We start from the raw sequence: 27,268 nt of genomic DNA on the forward strand, positions 1-27,268 counted from the left end.
CACTGTGCATGGAACGTCTTGAAAGATTGTGGTAGTAGGGATCATTTTCCTACAATTATTCTAATGAAAATTAACTATAGTGAAGGAAAAAGCATTACAACCAATAAAAACTTAAATTTTAGAAACAACATTAGAGAAATTGATTGGAACAAGTATAGTAAATACATAGAAGAACATTTAAATATAGAAAATCAATCCTATGACCACTTCACAAGTATAATTAACCAAGCAGTAGAAATTGCTATCCCAAATAAAGAAGGCAGAGGCATAAGAAAACTGCAATATCAAAAAGAGTACCTTGGTGGGACCAGGAATGCACTGAAACAATAAATAAAAGAAAAGAGGTGTTAAAGGAATTTAAAAATAATTTTAATCTTAATAATTATACCAATGCAAAACACATAATTGCTAAATCAAAACGACTTCTAAAAACAATAAAGAAGCAAAAGTTTATGGAATATTGTGGGAGTATTAATAGAAACGTAGACATCAGCTGTATTTGGCAAACTATAAGAAAATTTAAAAATGCATTCTCTCAACCATCAAACAATAAACTTCCCAATGAAAAAATAAGTTATGAAATATTAACTAATCTTTCAGTAACTAATATTGAACCGGATTTTGAATTACAGACCATTGATCACTTGTCTAGTGAATTCAATCTCACGGAATTAAAAAATAGTCTATTTTTAAAGAAAAACACATCACCAGGCCTTGATAATATTAACTTTAATATGTTAAAACATTTACCTGAAATAGGGCTAATATGGCTACTAAATTTATACAACAAGGTTAAAGAAGGTGAACTGATTCCCAATGAGTGGAAAACTCAGATTATTATAAGTATTCCTAAGAACAACAAAATTCAAAATTATAATTTAAGAGCAGAAAATTATAGGGCTCTGGGACTTTCATCATGTGTAGTAAAACTACTGGAATCAATGATTAAAAATAGGTTGGATTGGATCGTGGAAACTCAAAAAACCTTTAGCCAATTTCAAGTAGGATTTAGAAAAGGTATGGGAGTTAATGATAATTTAAATTATTTAAATACTTATGTTCAATTGGCTTTCTCACAAAACCAATATGTACATGCTACTTTCTTAGATATTAAAGCAGCTTTCGATCATGTGAATATTTACATACTATACAGACTTCTTAATAATCTTCATATTCCAGTAGACATCAATAACCTTATATTTCAATTCTTAAACAATAGGACTCTATATGTTAAAAATCATTATCACAAAATGGTTGGACCATCGCATACTACACAAGGTCTAATACAAGGCTCATCTTTAAGCCCAATATTAGGTATTCATTATTTATCTTAAAAATATATACACAATAAAACCTGAAAATTGTGTACTTCTGTCATATGCAGATGATCTAATTATCTTAACAAAAAGTAATTTTAACCATATAGCAAATCAGGTAAACTTTATCCTATATGAATTGTCCAAATGGTTTGATGCACATAATCTTAAACTATCCTCATCAAAATGCGAGACTTTATGGTTTAAAATGAACCGATCTATTAGTAATCCACCAGATATAAAAATTAATGACTATATAATCCCTAATGTTCTGTCAAAAATATTTAGGTATAACATTTAAGCACAATCTAAATTGGTCAGACCAAATAGATAACATGATGAATAAAGCCCAAAACGGCATTAATATAATACATGCTTTTTTTAGAGTATGGTGGGGATCAGACCCAAGAACACTAAAATTAATATATAATGGCTTGATACAATCACAATTAGATTATGGCGCTAGTATAATTAATAACTTCTCTCAACAAAATTTTATGAAATTAAACCGAATACAATTCCAAGCTTTGAGAACAACACATGGGATGATGAAATCTACTCCCACTAATGTCATTTTAGCAGAAAGTGCAACTATCGATCTACACCATAGATTTAAATGGATTGCCACGAAATACATGGCAAAGATTAGCACAACTCCAAATCACTCATTATTAAATATGCTTCTAGACTTAAAAAAATATCATGGTTATCAACAAGGATATTGGAAGGGAAAAAATCCAACATATTTGATTGACGCTCTAACAGCAGTTAAAAAGTTTTTACCATCAATGAACACAAGTGACATACCAGCCTGCTAATAACAATATGATAACTGCAACAAAGGATCACAGAGTCTTGCAAGTTAAAAAGAAACTATACTATTTAAATAAATATGGGAAAGATATTAGATTATGTTGGATTCCTGGACATAATGATATCAAGGGAAATGAAATAGCTGACAAACTGACAAAGATTGGGGCTGAATTAAATATTCCTGCTAACATTCGATTAAGTAACTTGGATATCATGCCATTATTAAAAAATAAAATATGTTCTATGCATCAAAATAATTAGTTACAGTCAGTCCCAAACCCTTCTTTCAGTGCGTCACTAATTTTGACGTCATATAGGATTTTAAGAAAGTCGAGAATTATTGCATGACATTTTAGTTAAATCTGACAGTTGCAGGATCATAATCGGCTAAATGTGAAAAGGTTATTTTTTTTTTAAATGTGGAGTAAAAACATTAACATTTCAAAAAAAAAAAATTTAATTTACAAATTAGAGGTCCCGTCCTGTATAACAATTTTTATTAATTAATAATTTAAAACTTACTTCACGAACGGTAGAAACTAGTAATAAAGTTGTCCCATCCTCTTTTTCTAATTGAAAATAATTTAATAATTTTAATATTAGTCTTTGTTCATTCTCGGCATATGTAAAATATTTTTATGACAATAAATACAAAATTAAATTTTCACTGTAAAATGTCTGAAACTACTAACCTGGAATGACAATTATCATTTTATCAGTTGACATTGTGAAAGTACTGTCACTAATCTGCGTCAAATTATATTTATGTGCATCATTGATTGAATATCTATTTAGCGTATTGTAAACTTCAACCAATTATACATTCCTAAGTAGAATTCACTTTAATATGCAAATACCCGTGAACGATACATAGTTTTCTAAGTTCTATGTATAATAATCACAGACTCACGTTTTTTTCTGTCACTTCTAGCTTAATGTGTTAGAGAGAATTCGATGAACTATGACGCACTGAAAGAAGGGTTTGGGACCAACTATAAATTCTTTTCAATATAAAGGCCAGTGGTATAACAACATACAAAATTTTTTTCCTAATAAACCATGGTTTGACACAATCCCATACATAGATAGGCGGCATATTACTACCATTATTAGAATGAGGACTGGTCATTGCCTGACAGGAGTACATTTATATAAAATCAACATTCGCGATAACCCATACTGTGAATGTGGGCAAATGGATACACTAGAACACATATTTTGGGAATGCCCAATAAACAAAATAAAATATTATGATGTCTATCAGGAGCTGATCAAAATTAATATTATTAAAACCCCAATTAACATACCAATGCTTCTATGCGAGATTAACCCTAAAATTATCAAAATTCTTCTCAGATTCCTACAGATGAACCATATAAAATTATAACCTTAATAATAACCTATCCAATATTAACATTTAAACCAACTATAAGAAAATAGAAAACATAAATAAAATGTAGATATGTAAATAAAATGTCTATATTCACTGATAATTGATAATAGGGCATGAGATATATTCTCAGACTCATGACAGTGGCCCAAAAATTAACAAAACAAATGTACTGGCTGATTATTCAGTAGAATAAAAGCCAAAAAGAAGAAGGCTCAGCTTTTTCCTGTCCAGTTTTGCCAATTTTTGCCAGATTTTAGGTATACATATATTACGAGCCTTCATACTATTGGTATATATCCCAGTTCTAAGCTAGCCTGTAGTATGATACATAATTTTTTGTACAGAAGCTCATTTCCCTTTTGTATAAATATGGAAAAAATTCCATATATACTCAGCAATTTATGTGACTTTTCCATTTGATTTCATTCTGATTGATCACGAAAGGAGGAAATACAAAAATAAGAACACAAGCGATTACAAACGATTAAAAACAGAAATAAGAAGGAAAATAAAAGAATCAAAAGAGAAATGGCTCGAAGAAAAATGTAAAGAAATAGAAGAATTAGAACATAGACATGATTACTTTAATATGTACAAGAAGGTGAAAGAATTTTCATTCATCCACAAAAAACAACATTGCCCACTGGTAAATAACAACGGAGAGTTAATTCATAACACCAAAGATAAAATAGAAGAATGGGAAAAATTTATACAACAGCTGTTCCGAGATGAAAGAATAGACATTACAATAAATAATGTCACTGAAAGCCCACCAATTCTAAAAGTCGAAGTGGAATATGCCATTAAACAATTAAAGACCAATAAAAGCCCTGGACCTGATGAAGTTTATCCTGAAATACTTAAATTGATCGAAAGTAATAACATTGATTTGTTAGTAATTTTGTTTAATACAATCTACGATACTGGGGAAATACCAGAGGAATGGTTAGAATCTATTTTTATTCCCATTCCAAAACAAGCTAACTCCAGGCGATGCGCAGATTTTAGATTAATAAGTCTTATGAGCCAAATGCTTAAAATTCTATTAAAAATACTTCACAATAGGGTATACAAAAGGTGTGAAAAAGAAGTTGGATACGATCAATTTGGATTCAGAGCCGGAATGGGGACCAGAGAGGCCTTGTTTTCATTACAAGTACTGCTGCAGAAGTGTTACGACCAACAAAAGGATGTCTTTCTATGTTTTGTAGACTTTGAAAAGGCATTTGATCGCGCAAACCATAATAAAATGTTAAATTCCTTGCAGAGCATCAACTTGGATAGCAAAGATCTCCGACTAATTAAGAACTTATATTGGAGGCAGAGTGCCAAGATTAGGATCGACGATCATACATCTAGAAATATTAGTATAAATAAAGGAGTAAGGCAAGGATGCATACTGTCCCCTATGCTGTTCAATCTTTACTCAGAACTACTATTCAAGCAAGCCTTGGAAAACCTTTCCACAGGAATAAAAATTAATGGAGAACCAATATCTAGCATAAGATATGCAGATGACACTGTCCTACTGGCTGATACAGACACAAACTTACAGAGGGTTATAGACCACCTTAAGGATGCTTGTCGAGAGTTTGGAATGAAGATCAACGAAAAAAAAAAAAAACAAAAGTAATGGTGATCCAAAGAAAACAGAATATCCCCTTACCTATAAAAATAAATGGGAATATTTTAGAACAGGTAAACCAATACAAATACCTTGGCTGTTGGATTAATTGCAAGCTGGACCCAGAACAAGAAATTAAAGCGAGAATTGCTCAAGCTAGGGATAGTTTCTTTAAGATGCGCGTTCTATTCTGCGATACACATATAAATATTAAATTGAGATTAAAACTTGTAAAATGTTTTATCTGGTCTGTTCTTCTCTACGGAGTCGAAACATGGACTTTAAAAATAAAGAGCCTGAATAGAATCGAGGCATTTGAAATGTGGGTGTACCGTAGAATTTTAAAAATTCCTTGGACAGCACGAAAAACAAATGAAGAAGTACTAGCGAGACTCAATTTAGAAAAAGAACTATTGAGAACAGTCAAAAGAAGAAAAACCAGTTATTTAGGGCATTTGTTGCGCAACGAGAAATACTACATCCCTCAGTTGATAATAAAAGGCAAAATAGAAGGAAAGCGAGGAATTGGAAGAAAAAAATTGTCCTGGTTACGTAATATCAGAAACTGGACAGGACTTGGATTTGAGGAACTCTTAAGAACAGCTGAAGATAGACAAACGTTTGCCACCATAACCGCTAACCTCCATTGATGGAGACGGCACTTGAAGAAGAAGAAGATCACTTCTTTGGCTGCACACCAGTTTTCCTCAGAATCCCATGGTATGGTATTTAGTCCAGTGTGCCGCCTAGTGTCTAGTACTATCAGTTTTGACTGGTCTACCTCATTTAAGGACAGTGGCAAAAGTTCAATTTTTGGGGATGGTAACAGTTTGAGACTGGATCCTCCACTGTGCTCATTCTAGTTATGTTCTTGTTTCTAGACTCTGAATAGTCACTTATTTCTGCTCATTGTCCTTGTTTGTTTCCATAAGTTGGGACAAAATGCTGTCCAACACGAAAGTGCATCCTTACGATGCTAAGGCTATAATCCCCTAGAGTTCTTCATCAGCTCATTGAGTTGGCACTTAACGCAACATTTTTTTCCTCTGTACATTTTTTGGATACAATGGTGTTACACCTTAGAGAGCACAGTAGTTCACAGCATAAATATTTTTATATGATGTAGTTCATTATTACTAATTCTTGCTAAAACTATTGGGAAACTAATAATAAAGAAGTTGAGTTCTTTTCTAGAAGAAAACTCCTTAGTTCCTGACTACCAATTTGGTTTTTGACAAAAACACTGCAGTTGACCAAGTGCACAGAGTTGTTAATAACATAAACCAGGATTTGGAGGAAAAGCACTATTTTTCTGCAGTCTTTTTGGATACCACACAAGCTTTTGATAAGGCGTGGCATACAGGTTTGCTGTATACAGGGTATTTCAAAAAAAGGTAACCCTGTCTCTAGGGTAGGTAAAAAACTGAAAAATAATTGGGGTTTGCTTAGTAAAAAATTTTTGTAACGCCATCCGTTTTCAAGATACAGGGCGTTGAAGAAAAAAATTTTACGCATTTTTTACGATTTTGCCGAAACTACTGGCAACATTGTAATGAAATTTTATACGAATATGTTTTGGAAGCTGATACATCCCATGAATTTGTTTTTATATCTGATTCTCATAGAGGGCGCTAGTTACACGGATCGTACTAAGTATTAGTCAAATGGTACTCTTGGTAAAACTCGATACTGTGTACCGTTTTCGGAATATTTTGATTTGAAAATTATAAAATAATAATTGATGCTGGTAGTAATGATAAAGTTCTAATAGGTACACCTCTATTTTCTCCCAAGTGTGCCATGGAAATCTGACATTTATTAATTGTTATGACGATAAATCAACAATAATTAGAGTTTTGAAACCTTGTTATTTGTAAAATCAAATCAAAATGTACTCAAATGTTGAATACACTGACATGTTATTAACCTTAGGCGAATGTTTAGGATGTTCTAGTGCAGCTGTGACACGTTATGCAGAAAAGTTTCCTAGAAGAAACTTACCAAGTAAAAAAACATTTAGAGCCGTTAAACGACGTTGTCGAGAAACTGGGAATGTGAGACCAAATAAAATAATATTTTAAATTTACTTGATCAAGATCCAACAGTTAGCGTAAGGAATATAGCAAGACAAACAAATACTTCTTCTTCAAGTACTTGGCGGATACTGAAAGAACAGCAATTACATCCTTATCATTACAGACAAGTCCAAGAGCTTTTGCCAGATGATCGACCGGTTAGAGTGGATTTTTGTGAAACATTGCAACAAAGGACAGCCCACAATCCAAATTTTTTAAAATGCATTCTTTTTACGGACGAGGCCACCTTTACGCGACAAGGTATGTTTAACTCCCATAATGCACACTACTGGTGTGATGAGAATCCACGACTCAAAAGGGTATCACATTACCAACACTCATTTAAAGTTAATGTTTGGGCAGCAACTTTAGGTAACAAATTAATAGGTTCTCACATTCTACCTGGAAATTTAAATGGTGATATGTATCTTGATTTTTTAAACAATTCCTTATTCGATATTAGAAGATTTAACGCTCCGATTCATTGGCCTCCTCGGTCATGCGATTTTAACCCTTTGGACTACGCAGTTTGGTCGTATATTAAGGAAAAAGTCTATGCTACAGAGGTAAATTCACACCAAGTATTGGAAGAAATAATTCAACGTCAATTTAATGACATCATAGTTGATCTCCTATCGTTTAGAAGGTTAATGGAATCTTTAGAAAAAAGAATAGACTTGTGTATTCACGAAAACGGAGGGCATTTTGAACACTTGCTGTAATTGAATTTTATTTTATTTTCTTAGTCATTAATTTAATTTTCTTCTTGTGAGTTTTGTTTAATAACTAACTATTTTATACCAGCATCAATTATTACTTCATAATTTTCAAATCAAAATATTCCGAAAACGGTACACAGTATCGAGTTTTACCAAGAGTACCTTTTTCGTGTAAAATTGAATGATGTTTAAGTTTACTTGAAATTTTGATTAATAATTATACTCTTAAAAAACTTATATTGACTAATACTTAGTACGATCCGTGTAACTAGCACCCTCTATGAGAATCAGATATAAAAACAAATTCATGGGATGTATCAGCTTCCAAAACATATTCGTATAAAATTTCATTACAATGTTACCAGCAGTTTCGGCAAAATCGTAAAAAATGCGTAAATTTTTTTTTCTTCAACGCCCTGTATCTTGAAAACGGATGGCGTTACAAAAATTTTTTACTAAGCAAACCCCAATTATTTTTCAGTTTTTTACCTACCCTAGAGACGGGGTTACCTTTTTTTGAAACACCCTGTATAAAATTAAACAACAACTACCATCTGAATACTATAAGATATTCAAATCCTAGTAACAGATAGATATTTCCAGATAAAATATGGTACAGTAGTAATAACATTGAGATTTATAAACTATGGCATACCTCAAAGAAGTGTACTTCTACCTACCCACTTCTGATCAGTGTTCCTTGGCCTTTGTTAGTAAGAGGACAACCAACTATGAGTCTCGCTACCATAGCTACGAGCTTGAATACACTAGTATTGTGTACGCACTTAAACGGTTTCATGTTTATCTACAGGGAATCCATTTTAAAATGATAAAAAGGATATAATTCCAAGGATAATGTTTGTTATTACAAAATTATGATTACTCTGAGCACAGAGCAAATACAAGAATGCAACATGTAGATGCCTTAAGCAGAGTGATTTATGTACTGGTATGAGAAGGCAATACTATTGGACAAACTTTGATTTTAAAACAATCCAAGGATAGAATTATTAAAGATCTTTAGAGAAGACTCGAGGAAGAAGATCATCCTTTCTTTGAATTAAGAAATGGGTTAGTATATAGAAAACTGAAAGATAACATTGCATTTTATGTACCAGAGAGAAGCATTACAAGATATTGTGAGGAAGAAAGATTTGGAAACGATTTGAACTAAGCAGAAGCACAAATAATTAAAGCAGAAAACGTAAACAAAAAATATAACAAGAAGCACAAGGAGGCCCAAAAGTTTAAGGAGGGGCAAGTTATGATTTCCAATGTAGACACAACCCCTGGAGTATGCCATATGAGGGAATTATAGACAGAAGTAGGATTAGGGCTTATGATAAATAATTAATTTCATTATTAGTTATGGTTAAAATCATTATATTTCATTTTATTCAATTATGTTAATGCTTATCTATAATCCATTACTTGTACTATTGAATTCTACATTTTACAACACTTCATGATTTTATTTACATACGTTTATTTATTTAATCTACATAGAAAACACTTAAATATTAAATTATTTACACTTAATATAATTTATTTAAAACATTCACACCGGTTACAATTTAAATAGCCGCGCGAACAATTTATTAATCGACTTGTTATCGACTTACTTGTTATCGAATTACTTGTTTTCGACTGTCCCTTTAAATCTCAAATCGTCCGTTTTATACCTGATTGTTTATCTAGAAAGTTCCGCCTGATTCTTTAACCGTCGGTCGGGACGGAACGATATTATTCGAGCCTCATCTGGAAAATTTCAATAGCAGGTATAAGCGACGACCCGGTATGACTCACATATATCTAAATATTGCCCCCCTCTTAAAATATGGTTCCTCCTGGAACCTTGTCGGGACTGGAACTGGAACGGTATGCTGGTATCGGCAACTGGACCCTCTTTTACAACTTACAGTTATATAAAAATGACAAGAGACGGTTTTCTCTCCGCACCAGTAACTATGCGGATTGCAGCAAACTAACACCTGGACTTTGGTGTCTATAAAGATCTCCTCCACCATACTTCGGACAACCCTCCAATCGAATTGGCGGCACTCCAACTTTGGCATGGCTAACTTTTGCACGTCGGATTCTAGTACGTGCTCTCTCAACTGAAGTAAGGCTTCCGATACATCTCGGTAGGTAGGTTGGTCACGGGCAGTGTCTTTTGTTACCAGGTAGAAAAGGTAACGTGATGCATCTTGGAGTTTCAAGGTTTTACCGGGAGCTGGCACTTGGCATTGAAGTTCTGCAACTCGACCGAACTTCCTTCGAAAGACGGATGCCAACCCTGGTGCGTCTTTGATACTGGCCGGGATGGTTAAGGGCAGTGAGTAGTCATCCGGAAGCGTGAGTAGATCTTGCTTTTCTTCAGTGGTAATACCATGTCTTGCTTTACCGGTTCCTCCATAGGCCCCCATGAATTCCTCAAACGTGAGGTCAGACACATCTTGGACTTGGTTTACTACCACTTCTTCGTCTACGTCGTGGTCACCTTCGAAAGACGCCAGCCGGTTATGATGTACTATCATCGGCTTTCCCCTCGGAATCTTGCTTATTCGGTAGATGACATCGTTGATATTCTCCATACTGAGGTATGGACCTTCCCAAAACTGCTGCAACTTGGGAGAACAACCTTTTCGCTTCTTGGGATTATAGAGCCAGACTTTTTCGTTCTTCTTAAACCACCCCTTTTCGGCTAGCGTTACGTACCGTTTCTTCATTCGGTCGCTAGCGATCTGAAGATGGGAACGGACCAACTCGTGTACATCGTCCATTCTTCTTCGTAATTCGATCACATAATCTTCACTTGCTACATCTTCTCCAGGTCGACACCCAAACTCTAGATCACAAGGTAGTCGCATCTCGCGTCCGAATAGGACTCTGGCTGGTGTCTGGCCTGTTAATTCGATAACAGCAGATCTGTCGGGCATTGTGAAGAACGGATGATATTTTGTTTTCAGCCTCGCTGATGATCGGACACCATCTTTGTCAAATACTTGCCAACTGTCCTATTCATCCGTTCTACCATACCATCCGATTGCAGATGATATGCTGTAGTTCTTGTTTTCTTCATGCCTAGCCTATCACATATTCCTTGGAATAGATCGTTTTCGAAGTTCCTTCCTTGGTCACTTAGTAAAGTAATCCATTTAACTTAGTAAAGTAATCCATTACTACCAACATGTACTTGCCTCCATTTTCACTTTCTGGAAACGGCCCAGCAATGTCCAAAGCTATTCTTTCAAACGGGCTTCCAACATTATATTGTCTCATAGGAGCTCTCCTTTTCCGATGAGGCCAGTTACTCGTAGCACAAATAGTACATTTCTTACACCAGTCCTTTACGTCGTCGGAACTGTTCATCCAATAAAACCGTTCCCGAATTCGTTGAAGGGTTTTATATTTCTTGCCAAGGTGGTCGACGGTTTTCCTCTTTCCATTTTCGAATTTTCTGTACAACTGGATCTCTCTCTTGTTCTTCCCTGATTTTAGTAGGCGTCCATTCGTCGTTGACCATCGTTGTTCTTAGCACTGCTGCTTCCTTGGATTCCGTTTTGTTGCAGTGGGAACACTCTGCTGGGCATAGCTTTCTGGAAAGAGAATCAGCGTTTCTGTGGCTAACTCCGGTCTTGAAATCGTATTCTTGGAGTCGTTCGATCCATCTGGCTATCTGACCCTCTGTCCAAATGGCATAACGTTGAATTGTTACAATCCAGATCTTGTGGTGAAGGCTGTTTTCTCTTTATCTACTGGGTCCATTTCTACCTGCCAGTATCCAGACTTCAAATCCAAAGTAGAAAACAATTTACTTCCAGCCAATGTGTCGTCGATCCGAGGCAGAGGATAATTATCGTTCTTGGTAACGTTGTTCAGCAAACGGTAATCTACACAGAACCTCGTTGTTCCGTGTTTCTTCCTAACCAGGACCACCGGAGAGATATATGGGTTCGTAGAAGATTCTATCACCCCGTCTTTCTTCTTTTCCGGAACAATCGTTTCAACTTCCTCTCTTTTCGCCTGTGGTAATCGTCGAGCTGTTTGACGAATTGGCTTAGCATTACCAGTATCGATTTTATGCTTAACAACGGTAGTTCTTCCCGTCTTTCCTCCTTTCTGTACGAAAATAATAAAATAATAAATTCCGTTAATTTCCTTTTCTCCATCTGATTTAGAGACTGTCCAGCAACTGCCACCATTTGGTCGTATTTGTCGTTGGAATTATCGGATGTTGTCGTCTGACAGATTATGGATGTCACAGGTACACAAGTTCCTAATATTGTCTCTTTCTTGATGGTCACTGAGTAGTCATTGACATTGAAAGTCTCACAGGTACTTCTTTAGCCGAAGTCACCAATTCCTTTCCAATTATGATTCCTCGGCCAACCTCGTCGTCATGGTTCCAAGGCTCCATCATAACAGGTGTCCCTTCTACTATGATCGTCTCACTTCTCGCAGGCATGACTGTTTAAATTCAAATATGGTTGTATAAATTAATCATTACAGTTTCCTCCCCTGTATTCATCCGATCCTAATAGTACCGCTGAAGCTCGGAAATACATCTCGCGGAAACAAGAGTTTTAGTCGTTGAGAAGAACAGACGTACCCGCCAGTGCATCGATGCTTTCAGATTGAATTCGTTTTGTTCGTTGTTTGAATCATTGTAATAAGCGGTAAGTTCTTCACCTAGTTTTACCTCAACCTTTAAATTGTCTTTGATTGTTTATTGCAACCATTTAAATTTTAATAATTATTTGCACCTATGAGTAAAAGTTCATTTATCTCGCCAGAATTATCGAAGGAATAGTTCGTGTTAATTTAATTACTATTAATTCGTAATAGTAGATTTGTTTGTTAATTCTCCACAATAACTGTATCTTCTTTAACGGCTGCTTGCACAGTGTTGTCATCATGTGGATGAAGAAATACCTCCTCGTTACCAACTTTGCTTACCTTATTCTTAATTTCCAATTGGAATCCATGCATATTCATTACGTCCATTCCTAATTGTAATAAAGGAGCAGAGCTAAGGGATGCTTAGCTCTGTCACCACTGTAATAAACTCGTCCTATATAGTTAAGGGAGACTTAGCTCTGCGAGCGGATGCGAGGCTTACTGGTCCACTAGTTCGAATTGGTCGTGATTCCGCCCTCACGGATTTACAAGAGGGTAGGAAAAATAGGATAGGGGCTGAAGGACACTCAGATGTAGGCCGTGTAAAGAGTTAGAGGTTATTGGCTTGCGTTAGAAGCCGGAGAGATGTACAAGCGAAAAAATGTGTTCTCTTCTAGTCTCTATCTGAACGGTCAAAAAAAAACAAGCCACTTTTCAACTTACTATATATTTAATAAATTGTAAATCTACAACTAATGCAACAAGATATACAAGATAGCTAGTATTGTTTATCAAATTTTGCGAAGGGAGACGAGAAGAGATTTTATCAAGGGAGTTAAAAGGCGGACAACCTACTATTATTTGTTTTCCCCAATGGTTAGTATTTATTGTTTCGTTACCTTAGCGTATTTAGGCCCTAGCTAAAGAATACGCCTTGTAGTCCGAACTGGAACTCAGGAACAGTCTGAATGAACGCTGGAAGCACTTGTACGTTATGGCGATACTAAGAGAGACGAAAATTCGATGCTATCTCTCTACTTTCCGTCGGACACGATATCACGCTAATTGAGCTAAACACACCGGGACGGCTGACCGATTAACACACCTTAGGTCGCCTCGCACTGACCGCCCTAGAGCGCCAAGTACCACTGGCGCCGGTCGCCGCTCACTGACTGGCTCTCCACCGATTTTCTTATTTTTATGTACCGCCAACGCATACCCTCAATTCCTTAGTCACAGTCCGAAGTGGATCGTTGCTTCTTACCGCTTTCCCCTAGAGTTTATGCTGCTCGCGCCGTCTGCTCCACGTGTTAAAATGCATCATGCCATGTGCAACCTCCTAACTCAGCCCAATTCTTATCGCTGGTGTGTCGCTTCGTATTTTGTATTATTTTCCAACGAAGGTCTTCACATTTCGTAATTTTTAAACATTCGGAGCTTGTGTCAAAACTAGGTCGAATTGTTATTCTTTGTTTAATTTGAAATGTATACGTTAAACTGTGTAGAATTTATTCTTTATTTAATTTGGAGTATATAATGATTATTTAATTAATTCTAATTATTCTTTTCTAGGCTAACTACCCCTTATTTTGTTTCTTTTATTTTCTTGCTATGTTGACTTGTTACATACCGGGCTAACTGATTAACGATTGCATTTGGGGGGTGGGGTTGTCATCAACTATAACAGTATGGACGAACTTTTTTGCTCCAATTCCTAATTGTAACTGGATTTCTCCAAGAATTTTGGCATTTTCACCTGTAGCTGTCCGAAGTCGCAACCTCGTTGGTAACAGTTGCTTACGGCTGTTTATAACTGTTGGGCGTATAATGGTTCTGGTCGCTCCGGTATCCACCAACAACTTATGCCATTTACCATTTATTTCTCCATCTACATATACACTATCTTAACGACATTTCAAAGAAGCTATTAGTATGAGAGGGTCTTTGGAAGAGTTCGGGTCGAAGCTGTCCCCCTAAGGCCGACCTGTTCTAGTTTTCCTTATGGTGAGTTTCTTGATTTGCGTCGTACCTAGGGTGCTTACATGAACTTCGTACGTGTCCTATTTCGCCACAATTCCAGCATCTTATGGTCGTCGTTTTCTTGTATGTCTTACTTTTTATCGTATTAACGAGCTGGTCAAGTTTATCTTCATCTCCTTCCTCTTTTATAGTCCTAACTTTACTGTACCCGCCAGAGGCCTGCGTAGCTGACTCGTATTCGAGGGCGGCGGATAAGACATCAACCAGCGTCTTGTGACGAGCTAATCGCAGTGTTCTCTGCATGTCATGATCACGAAGACTATCAATAAACGTTTGAACGGCCAATTTTTCCATCATGTCTTCGGGAGCTGTTGGATAAGCATATTGTACTAATCTGTCAATATCCACCTCATATTCTTGAAGAGCCTCATCTTTCTTTTGTCTTCGATTTTTAAGCTGCGACTGATATACATGCTCCAAATGTTCGTGACCATATCGCATATTTAAACTCTTCTTAAGTTGTTCAAAATCATCCGTCTCCTCTACGGCTATGGTCTGAAGCACATCTAAGGCATCTCCTCGAAGAGCGATAGTCAGGTTTACAGCCTTTTCTTTTTCAGACCATCCATTCGCTCTTGCGGCTGATTCGAACTGTTTTATGTAGTTGTTCCATGATGATTTTCCGTCGAAAGTTGGGACTTTAACATGAACAGAACCTCCACTTCCTTCAAATTTCGGCCGTGTTTCCAACTTACATTTCGTCTCGTCTTCTTTTGTCTCTATTGTAATCGGATTGTTTCCTCTCTCTGCTGTCCCTGTTTCCTCCGTCTTCGTTTCCATCTCTTTCATCTTTTCATCGAAGGCCAACATATCGGCAGCAACTTGATTTTTTAACGAAGACATTTTCACATTTTAAAAATATTCACTTCTGAACACCACTTGTTATATTTTTGTTAATCTAATTTATTGTTTTTATTTATTATTCAAGGTTCTACACTTATAACACTTAAAAGTTTATTTAAAGTATTTATGTGTACTAATTTATTTTACACTTAATAATTATATAATTTATCTACATTTATTATAATACGTGCGTTACATTTTAAAACGCGGCGCGATCTTCAAAAACTAACTGTTCCTTTACAACAGAATTCCTTCTTTAAATATAAAATACTGTTATTCGAGAATGCGGCGATCCCCCATCGAAGATCCGAGAAAGTCGCTCATAGTGGTTTTTATTCGGCCTGCCTGGAAATTTCGAATCGTAGGTGATTCATCATAATTCAGGTGAACAGGTCTTTTAGCGAAGAGACTAGAAATTTCTGCCGGCAGGTAAACAGGTCTTTCAACTGAGCGCCGAAATAACTAGAACAGAAAAGATATTAGTAATAAATATGTTTACAGTTTTGAGTCATATGACACGTCATTATTTATCGTAACAGATGCAATGTCACCAGAAACTTTGGCCACATCACCAGAAACTTTCGAAATCGACGAGATGACAGTGACACCAATGAACTATTTTTATAAATCTAATTTATTGACTTTATTTATTATAAAATGTTCTACACTTTACAACACTTCATGATTTTATTTACATACGTTTATTTATTTAATCTACATAGAAAACACTTAAATATTAATTTATTTACACTTATGTAATTTATTTAAAACATTCACACCGGTTACAATTTAAATAGCCACGCGAACAATTTATTAATCGACACTTGTTCCAGACTGTCCTTTTAAATATCAAATCGTCCGTTTTATACCGAATTGTTTATCTAGAAAGTTCCGCCGACTTCTTTAACCTTCGGTCGGGACGGAACGATATTTTTCGATCCTCATCTGGAAAATTCCAATAGCAGGTATAAGCGACGACCCGGTATGACTTACATATATCGTAACACTATTATGTTGAGACAGTTAAGATGAGTTATGGATATTATGATTCCTATGTTCCTCTGTCCCTGTTCATAAGGGACCCAACCCCTTATGAACACATCAATCCATTATGTATGTTATGCTGTGCTTATTTAAACTATTATGAATATTATACCTTGCTTATTTAACTCATTATGAATTAATATTACTTCTGTATGTTTATGAACTATAAAAATGTTCTTCAAATATCCATTATGCTATTCATGTTATGTCTTATGAAAGTTATGAATGCTTAATATCTTAGTTATGTAATTAATATTCTGTAATATTAGTTGATTGAGGACGATCAGACATGTCAGAATAGCCAAACTGTAGTCTTTTATTTGAATTTCGCTCCATTGACATTTGATTGTCATTCAAATTTGAAATGTGTCAAGAGGATAACCTCACACTATTATGATTTTTTCTGACGGGTATTCTCAAGTTAAGTTGATTTCATGTAATTAAATGAATGATCTTACAATAAAGTTGTCCCAAGAACGCAACTCAACAATGTTGGCAATATCATTTTAAAGTCATCTACTTTAAAATGTGTACTATATGTCTGAATTGTCAATATACATGAGTCAGATAAAATTAAATTATTGGAAGAATTTTTCACCAAGTAACCGAAAACAAATATTTTTTTTTAAATTTATTAATGTTCTGTATTTTGAGAACCATTTCGGAAGTGGAAATCGAAACTTCAAAAATAAATCTATTTTAAACTTACATTGTGGCTTATTTCCAACAAAAATAGTAATTACATTAAGATGCCACAAGAAAATAGCTTCAGAACAGTACAGCAATAGCAACAGAACGTTTTAGTATGTTTCAGTTTTATTTATTATTATATTCATTCTTACTAAATTTTATTACTCTTTTTTTACCCTATAATTTCTGCATAATTTTTGTTATAGTTTTTTATTTTTATTTTAGGTTTTTCTCAGAACGTAATGGAAATCATAAAAACTGAATGTGCATGCACTACAGATCAACAAATATGTTCAAAAACTGAAGAAACAACATTTAAAAATTCTATTTGTACATGTAAAATTTGTTTAAAGCAATTTAGCCCGGACAGTTCTTTGAAACGACGTATAAAAACGCACACTGCAGAAAATCTTAACAAGTGCGAAATTTGTTTTAAACACTTTTCTCGAAAAGATAATTTGAAGGTACATATGAGATTGCACACTGGGGAAACGCCTTATAAATGTGAAATTTGTTTTAAACAGTTTAGTCTAACAAGTAATTTGAAATCACATTGGAAAATTCACACTGGAGAAAAGCTTCACGAGTGTGAAATTTGTTTTAAGCAATTTACTGCAATTAGTCCATTGAAAAAACATTTGAGAGTGCACACTGGGGAAACGCCTTATAAATGTGAAATTTGTTTTAAACAGTTTAGTCTAACAAGTAATTTGAAATCACATTGGAAAATTCACACTGGAGAAAAGCTTCACGAGTGTGAAATTTGTTTTAAGCAGTTTACTGCAATTAGTTTATTGAAAAAACATTTGAGAGTGCACACTGGAGAAAAACCATATAAGTGTGATATTTGTTTTAAACAGTTTAGTCAAACAAGTAATTTGAAAACACATATGAAAATTCACACTGGAGAAAAGCTTCACGAGTGTGAAATTTGTTTTAAGCAGTTTACTGGAATTAGTCAATTGAAAAAACATTTGAGAGTGCACACTGGAGAAAAACCATATAAGTGTGATATTTGTTCTAAGCAGTTTGCTTGGCCATATCATTTGAAAAGTCATTTGCTGGTGCACACTGGAGAAAACCCTTATAAGTGTGAAATTTGTTTTAAGCAGTTTAGTACAAAAATGTTATTGAAAAGACATATGAGAGTGCACACTGGAGAAAAACCATATAAGTGTGATATTTGTTCTAAGCAGTTTGCTTGGCCATATCATTTGAAAAGTCATTTGGTGGTGCACACTGGAGAAAAGCCTTACAAGTGCGAAATTTGTTTTAAGCAGTTTACTCGAGTAAATGATTTGAAAATTCATTTGAGAGTGCACACTGGAGAAAAGCCTTATAAGTGTGAAATTTGTTTTAAGCAGTTTAGTACAAAAATGTTATTGAAAAGACATATGAGAGTGCACACTGGAGAAAAACCATACAAGTGCAAGATTTGTTGTAATCAGTTTAGCCGAGCAAATAGGTTAAAAACACATTTGAGAGTACACACTGGAGAAAAGCCTTATAAGTGTGAAATTTGTTTTAAGCAGTTTAGTACAAAAATGTTATTGAAAAGACATACGAGAGTGCACACTGGAGAAAAACCATACAAGTGCAAGATTTGTTGTAATCAGTTTAGCCGAGCAAATAGGTTAAAAACACATTTGAGAGTACACACTGGAGAAAAGCCTTATAAGTGCGAAATTTGATTTAAACAGTTTAGTGATGGAAGCTATTTGAAAACACATTTGAAATGTCACACTGGAGAGAAGCCTTATAAGTGCGAAATTTGTTTTAAACAGTTTAGTGATGGAAGCAATTTGAAAACACATGTGAAATGCCATACTGGAGAGAAGCCTTACAAGTGTGAAATTTGCTTTAAGCAGTTTAGACAAAGAAGTAATTTGAAACAACATTTGATGCATCACACTGAAAAAAAACCTTAAACAGTTTAGTCAAACCAGTCATTTTAAAACATATACAAAAGTTTACACTGGGGAAAAGCCTTGCCAGTGCGAAATTTGCTTTAAGCCGTTTGCTCGAGCACACGATTTGAAAAGTCATTTGAGAGTGCACACTGGAGAAATATCTTATAAGGGTGAAATTTGTTTTAAACAGTTTAGTCAAACAAGTCATTTAAAAACACATACGGATATTCACAGTGGTGAAAATCTTAACAAGTGTGAAATTTATTTTAAGCAGTTTACTCAACTATCTTCTTTTTCTTCTCGTAGCACTACAACCCGGGGTGGATTTTAGCTGACTGCACAACTTCCATCTTGAACGGTCGTCCATAATAGTTGGGTTAGTGGGTAGCCCCATTGTTCTTAGATCTGACCATATCTTGTCAGATCTATCATAGTTTACTTAACTATGTCATTTGAAAAGTCATTTGGGGGTACACACTGGAGTACACCCTATATGTTGACGACATATGGAGGGAGTATTCAAAATTCGTGGTTTACACAGGCATCTTGAATGATTGTGGAGGAAAAGGACACACAGAAAAAGTTGTTTTAAATTTAATGGAAGAATTTTTAGGTGTCGGACATAGCTTGTATATGGATAATTATTATAAGTCATATGAACTAGCACAGCGTCTTGCGTATAAAAAAACGCATTGCACAGGAACTATGCGAGCTAATAGAAAATCATTTCCCTGGGAAATAAAGGACAATGTTAAAAAAAATGAAACTATAGCAAAATATGTGAATGGCACAATGCTCGGCAAATGGAAAGAGAAAAGTTGCATATATTTCCACTGAATATAAGAATATGTTGGGAATTCTTACAAGACAAGAGAAGAAAGTAAAATCGATTCCAATTATCAGTATAATAAATATATGTCTGGTGTGGATAAGCAAGTTCAGATGATTGCATACCATATGGGTGAAAGAAAGACTTATGCCCTTATTTATAGTCGATACTCACGATACTATAACTAACAAGATAAGTCAACGCGCATGTTCTTGCATCTCCCTCGCACACCTGTGACGTAAACCCGAGACAACTTTAAGGATGCCAAGTTAAATGCTCTGTCTGTTGCTAACCTGTGTGCTTCAAAGCGTAGTGAATGATGTTTTTATTTATTCCTTGATGTAGTAAAGACTTTGTATAGTATATCGTTATATAAATTTTGTGGTGAAAACATTCAGTTTACTTGTTAATATCACCTAATTTATTTATCGTACGCAACTTCCTCTCGACTACCTGTAGCTACTTTATAAAGAAAACTAATTATTTGGTTGCCATAATGTGTTGTGCAGTGGTGGGTTGTTTAAACAATTATAATAAAAAAGTAAAAGTTTTTCGAAGTGTCGTTTTTTTGTGTTTCCTAGAGATAAACAAATGCGTAAAATATGGGTCTTCAAGTATTTTCAGCGAGATAAATTTAATGTAGAAACCGCGAGAATATGATCAAAATATTTTACAGAAGCTGACTATTGTTTAAAAGAAAAACTATTGAGATTGCCTGACAAATAATGGAATATTGCAACTAATAGTATAATTAATTATGAAATTGTCACTGAAGAGATCTTTTCCTCGCTAAACATTCCTAGTGGTGATACAGAAATTAACCCTGAAGATTTAATTGACAGTCATCAAGATTTTATTAATTCAAATATAAAAGACCTGTAATGGGATGGATTGGAAATTTTAGCCGGTTTCATTACATTTAAGTTACAAAAAAAAGAAATACTTGGATATATTCCGGACGCTAACGATAAATCGTTTACTTGGGTAAACCACGTTTCTGAGGGTGGTTTACTGAAACCAACACTGGAATTTGTAACTAAATGTAGTGAACTGGAACATATTTTTCGTAGTTATAATGGCGACACATTAAAAATAACAAAAAATTATTTAAAAAACTTAATAGAAGCTGCAAAATATGTAAATGTTAGCGAAGATGTTAAATTACTTTTTTTAAATGTGAAATATATTTTAAAATACGAATTCTAAATAAAAATATTAAAGATAATTACAATATCCGCAAGAGAAAAATCACAAAGATTGTAAAATAAATGTCTAAATGATATTCATACAGTCCAAAGTATGACCCGCCTTTCCTTTATGGTTCAAATTCTTTACATTTTACCGGTCTTTTATATTTAATTTATGTTTTGTAGCAATATTTATTTTGTTTGTAATACACACAATCATATCGTAGATTCATATATTTCTTTAATTAATTTTCAAACCACGGTTTCACAGAATTCTTAGTGCAAGATATGGCATCGAGGTATACTTACCGTTAACAGTTTAAGTTAGGAAGTTTTGAAGTTGTTCCAAAGAATATAGACGCTATAAGCGTCTATATTCTTTGGTTGTTTATTACAGTAATGGAACAACGTTGCCATATGATGTATCGTTAAAATAAGATACAACACACAAGTTCCCTGGCTTTGTCTCGCCATGACGTCATGCGCAAAGTCGATTAAAATTAGAACGGCAAGTGAGCATATCTTGTTTGTTATAGTATCATGGTCGATACTCAAGTATCGGTCGATGCTTGAGATCCACCTTGAATCATATTTGTGTTCTATAGTTCATTGTACCTTGCTATAAACCGATCTTAAGTACGAACTCGAGCTTGAGTATGCAAAAATGACAGCTCATGCTCAAGCATCGGACCGACCTGCCTTGAGCACGGGATCCTAACCTAACTTTGTTTGTTTATGTTTATGAACATTTTTTTTTCAATTCGCTTCCAATATCTATATATATATTTTGAGACTATGGATATTGTTGTTCAACAGGATCAAGTCATGACCGAAAGAGGTCAAATTCCAGAATTATTAATAGGTGACAGTGAATATGCATGCAGACACTATCTGCTTAATCCAGTATTACAGCCAGATATTTATTGATAATTGGCCTAAATAAAAAATAGGTTATTTGATAGATATACCTTTGTAGGTAATGATCAAAAAATAGATATAAAAGTGCATATGTAAGAAATGTTGTCAAAAGGCTATTTGGAACCTGGAAAACATGGTTTCTCTGTCTTGGATGAGGTCTACAAACCAAATGAAATACATCTCTTGCAATAATAAGTGCTACAGCAGTACTCTACAATATATGTTTAAGGAAAATAATGATAGTGACAATGATTTTCTAGGAAATCTGCTATGCCAGTAAATAGACATGTTAACCCTGAACTGGTGAGGTGGTGCCATACACGACCCCACCTCTACCAAATATTGGTGATATCTCAAGGTTACGGTTATCTATCGCCAGACTCGTTTAGGAATGCCTCGTTAAAGCAGTTTTATGAGAGCTGTTGCGAGAAGAGCGTCGTTTGAATTATTATTTTACTTTTATTTCGTGTTAAATATTTGCTGGGGTACGTGAAGGCACCACATCACCGTAAGTGTAATTTTTTTATTTTGTAGACAATTATGTAATTACTGTTTTTTGTAGAAAAATGGCAAGTGAGTCATCAAAAAAAATATCCTACAACGATCCCAACTTTGAGGAGACTGTTATGAAGTGGTTTAGCGATTTAGATAGCGATACAGAAGAGGAAACAAATAGTGTAGCAGAATTATACGACTCTAATTCCGACACAGAGCAAAGCGAAGGAATCAATGATGAGGATATAACGGTTGATGGAACAGTCTTCTTCTGAGAGCAGTGAAGAAGAACAAGCAACTAATGAAAGAAGAACCTTTTATGGGAGGAACAGATACAAATGGGCAAGGGAACCTGCTCAAAGAACTCATACAAAAACTCCTGCTGCCAATCTACTCAGGCAACTTGCTAGTCTCAAAGGTAGTGCGAGGGCTTTAGAAAATCCAACACCACTAACTCTTTGGCAGTGTATCTTTATAGACGATGTTCTCTTTTAAATAATAAGAAGGACAAATGAAAAACTGGCACTTGCAAGAATAAAAGATCTTGATAGTCTTTATGCCACAGACGGAACTGGGAGGGACATTCTTCGGTGTACAATTGCACAAAAAAGGGTTCAAGTTTTGTTGGCATCTTTGAGATTCGACTGTGCTGATAGTCGAAAAGAAAGAGAGAAGACAGATAAGACAGCAGCAATATTATGAATTTTCAGTAGAATTGTTGAAAACTCTTGCAAATTCCGTTGACCATTGCTATGGAAGAAAACATTTTAAACAAAAGAAAACGCTGTGAAAAGTGTCCCAGGTCCAAAGACAAGAAAACTATATTCTCTTGTAAATTTTGTAATACGCCAATATGTGCGGAATGTACAGAAAAAATATGCAAGGATTGTTGTGAACAATAAATTTGGTCCAACAGATCAAGTGTCATTTCTTAATAAATATTATTTTTTAGAATTGTTTTTAACCTTTTTTATAAGAATACACTTTCATTTTTTAATTTTTGAAGTTAAACTGTTAAAATTTTCAACAAATTTGTTTTAGTTATTAATAAAGTATATGTTTGTCAAAATAAAGGGTTTTATTCAGAATGTGTTAAATAAGCATGTAATAATCAAGGTAGCTCTTTAAAATCTAATATTTTTGTATTTGTCGTTTAAAGTAATATGTAAATACACAATATGTTATCAATTATTCAATTTATAAATAAATAATCCGATAAACATTATTTCAAAAATGGGGTCCGCTAAGGCACCACGTCACCAAGTACGCAACATATGCACCTCACCAGTTAAGGGTTAATGATGTGGACCAAGGTTTAAATTTTAGGAGACATTTTATTCAACAATGTTTTACATGAGAATGAGAATAAATTATTGAATACTTATATTATGTTAAATATATTCTTTTTTATTTTATTTGTCAGAATGTATTTTTTATATTTTAATTTAAAATAAATGAGGGTTATACTATAGTCAGACAACTGAAGCAAGTATATTTTTACTGAGTTCAAGGTTTTTCCCTCCTTTTAAATAAGTGTTTATTTCTTTCATAAACCCTTTCCTTATCAAATATAAAATTAATTACACATTTAAAATATTAATACTCTTTATTTATAAATATATTTATAAACCTTCACGATAAGTAAAGCAAATAAATACCTAATTGCAATAAGCATTATAATTTGAAAATAATAATTTATAAAAATTATTATAAAACTAAAAAATGGAATAATATCAGACTTTACACTTTACAACCACCATAATATTGTAACGTTATAAACGTCACATCTCTATTAATTTATATTTTAATAATTATTTCATTTTAATTTCTTTATTAATTTCTTTATCTTCAGTTTAATTTTTACTATTTTTTTTATTTATAAAAATAGTTGGCGCCCACAAAATGTTTTTTCTTTTCTTCCTCTGTCTTTATTTTCTTTCTCTTTCTGTCCAGTAGAATAAATATTCGACCTCTCACTTTTGTTCGGCAGACTATTCTGTTCCGTGTTGACTGACAAGCTAGTTTCATGATATCTATAGCAACATCCTATGACATCTGTGCTAACTTCATTCTTCTCCCACTTTCTGTCAAAACAACTTTTCTGTAGTGGGATTATTTTTTGTCTCTTTTTGAAATTTATAAAAGAAGGCAAAAATTATTATAAGACTCATTTGTATAGTCTACAAATTCTCTTGGGGTAAGTACTTTCATTGTGATATTTATTCTATAATTCTGACCACATTTCCAATATTTCTAACCTTACTTTCTTTCGAAAGCACGTTTTTTTCTGATATATGCATTAGGACTCTTTAACAGAATTTAACTAAGTAGTAACATTCATATTTCATTTTATCCTTGCCATATGCTATTTTTTTAAGTGTAATTTTGTAAGATGGCAAGGAAGTTAAACCTTTCTTTTTGATGTGTTTCTAATGCATGTTGTTTCTTATCCTTTTAGTTTACTGGACAGTTTATTTTTATGGGACATATCAAAACCGTATTGGTTTATTGGACATATCAAAACCTTATTGGTTTACTGGACAGTTTATTTTTATTGGAGATATAAAACTTATTGGTTTACTGGACAATTTAATTGGTTTATTGGTTTTATTGGCATATTTGGAGTTCAATAATTGGTCCGGACATACAGCCACGTGTGACTGCAGCTCTCCAGAAGCCACAACTTCTAATTGGAGGATCCAACAGCTAGAACACACAAGCCGCCCATCGAAGCAATAAGTAACTCTTATAACTGTTAAGCTTTGGCAGGGTTAATTATTGTTTTTTTTTTATTGATTTAAATAAATATGATTGGTTAAGATTTGTCTTATTTGCTATCAACTGAGAACTCAGGTTCAATCCCTAGTTTAAGACAAGACGAACTCACCCTTGAGATACTGAGCTAGGCAAGGTATAGACGATAAGCTCCCATGGTTGATTGAGGTATTATTTTTACAATAGTACTTCAATTCTCTTTGGTAGTCTTATCGTTACAATATACATTAAAAACAAAATCACCAAAAAAAAATATCCACAACTAGCATTTACATTTAGAATGTTTAACAGTTTTCAATATAATACATACCATAAATACATTGAGTCGAATAAAGATAATTATAATATAAATGATTGCTTTAAAAATCCATAACTATAGATTACCATTAACCTTTGAAATAATTGAAACTTTTTTTTTGGCGAATGTTTTTTATTTGCAATTATAATATGTACTGTCCCATTAGTAGTAGGTGTGTTTGTTAAAATTGTTATTGTTGTTTCATATTGCTTTAAGTACATTTAAGATTACTTACCATTTGAAGCACATATTCTATGGGAACAACAGGTGTCATATTACAAGTATGTCTTATTAAATTTACAGGTAAGATTTCACAAAATTATCATACATAACAACATCATACTTACATAACAACTCTTTATTTTGAACTGGAAAAGCAATGGGGGAGTCAGATACTTCTAATGTTACAGTAATTAAACTTGCATGCCCTCCTAGCTGGAGGGCCTCCTTTTGTCCTACAATTATACTATGAATATATAGTAGATTTACCTCTTTCAAATACTTCTGTGCTGTCCCAAGGACAGTTGATGCTTACATATAGGTTGGGAATAGCACCTTGCACAAACTCTAGCACTACATCAAGCTTTGGCTTTTTCAAAGGGCCACCACCTGTAGCCAGCATGCTGTTGTTTCTCTACATTTTCTACGATAAAAAATTTGCTTAAATAAATAAAAGTATTTTACCTCTGTTTCAATTTGTTTTACAATTTTCGTAGCTGTTCTAGTCCTTAATATATCTACCTCAGGCTGGCAGTTATATGTGTTTGTAATGTACTCCCAAGCCTTCTTTTTTTATTAAGGAAGCACCGTCTGTCCTTTTATTCTCTACAGTATTATGTATTTTCCGTTCTCCCTCTCTCTCTCTCTCTCCAATGGCGCTACAACCCAAATCGGGCCTTGACCTCCTCCAAACTATGCCTCCAACCTTGTCGGTCCCGCGCCGATCTTCTCCAGGTTCTCACGTCTAACAAATTTTGCGCGTCCGCTGCCACTTCATCCTCCCATCTCTTCCGTGGCCTTCCTTTTGGTCTTGCGCCCTGCATTTTACTATCTAGGGCTCTTTTCGGCAATCTTTCTGTCTCCATTCTTACTACATGACCAGCCCAGCAAAGTCTCTGAAGTTTAAAGTTTAACGATTATTTTCCTTTACCAGTTGGATTACAAACACCTTTCCTTTTGTTGAATACACTGCATATTTAGTACAATTTCCGCTCATCTAAAAATCCACGTAATGGAAATTTATTCCCTCGAATGCATATTTTTTATAATATATTACATACCTTAAAATAATTCATTCAAAATTAATTTTTTTTAATACACAACATGCCTCTTCTTCAACAAAGCTAAATTTGGCGCCAAAAATATTTAAATAAAGTTTAGTGACATGATAATAATTGACAGAATCTTCTCTTTATTCGATGACATCACTCAGATTTACCTAAAATCACTAATTTTCGTGCTTGAGATCAATTTTGTACGAGAATAGCCGAAGTATCGTTTATAAAACCAAGTGAGACTTGAGCATGACCTTGACCTAAACTCGACTTGGCGGAGCCCTGACTATAAATACCGGCATTAGATGGCATTCTAAAATTTTTAGACCTATTTTACAGTTGATGTTACTAAATGCCCATAAATTGTACAACATAAGTTTCGCTTGCCAGAAAAAATTTTTGAGA

At 34.2% G+C, this 27,268-nt stretch overlaps 1 protein-coding gene across 6 annotated transcripts in view; it reads left to right on the plus strand.

The window, feature by feature from the left end:
• Positions 1–27,268, plus strand: part of LOC140445394 (uncharacterized) — a 132,934-nt gene that overhangs the window by 54,259 nt on the left and 51,407 nt on the right. Inside the window, exon 5 of one of the 6 annotated variants that reach the window (XM_072537386.1) lies at positions 17,403–20,467. The exons of the other annotated variants lie outside the window; for them this stretch is intronic. Within the exon in view, the coding sequence (XP_072393487.1) occupies positions 17,403–18,868 (1,466 nt within the window). The 3' untranslated portion in view covers positions 18,869–20,467. Of the gene's footprint in view, positions 1–17,402; positions 20,468–27,268 lie in introns of those variants that run through there. 6 annotated transcript variants of the gene reach the window in all.

The sequence above is a fragment of the Diabrotica undecimpunctata genome, chromosome 7, assembly GCF_040954645.1.
Source record: "Diabrotica undecimpunctata isolate CICGRU chromosome 7, icDiaUnde3, whole genome shotgun sequence".
NCBI lineage: Eukaryota > Metazoa > Arthropoda > Insecta > Coleoptera > Chrysomelidae > Diabrotica > Diabrotica undecimpunctata.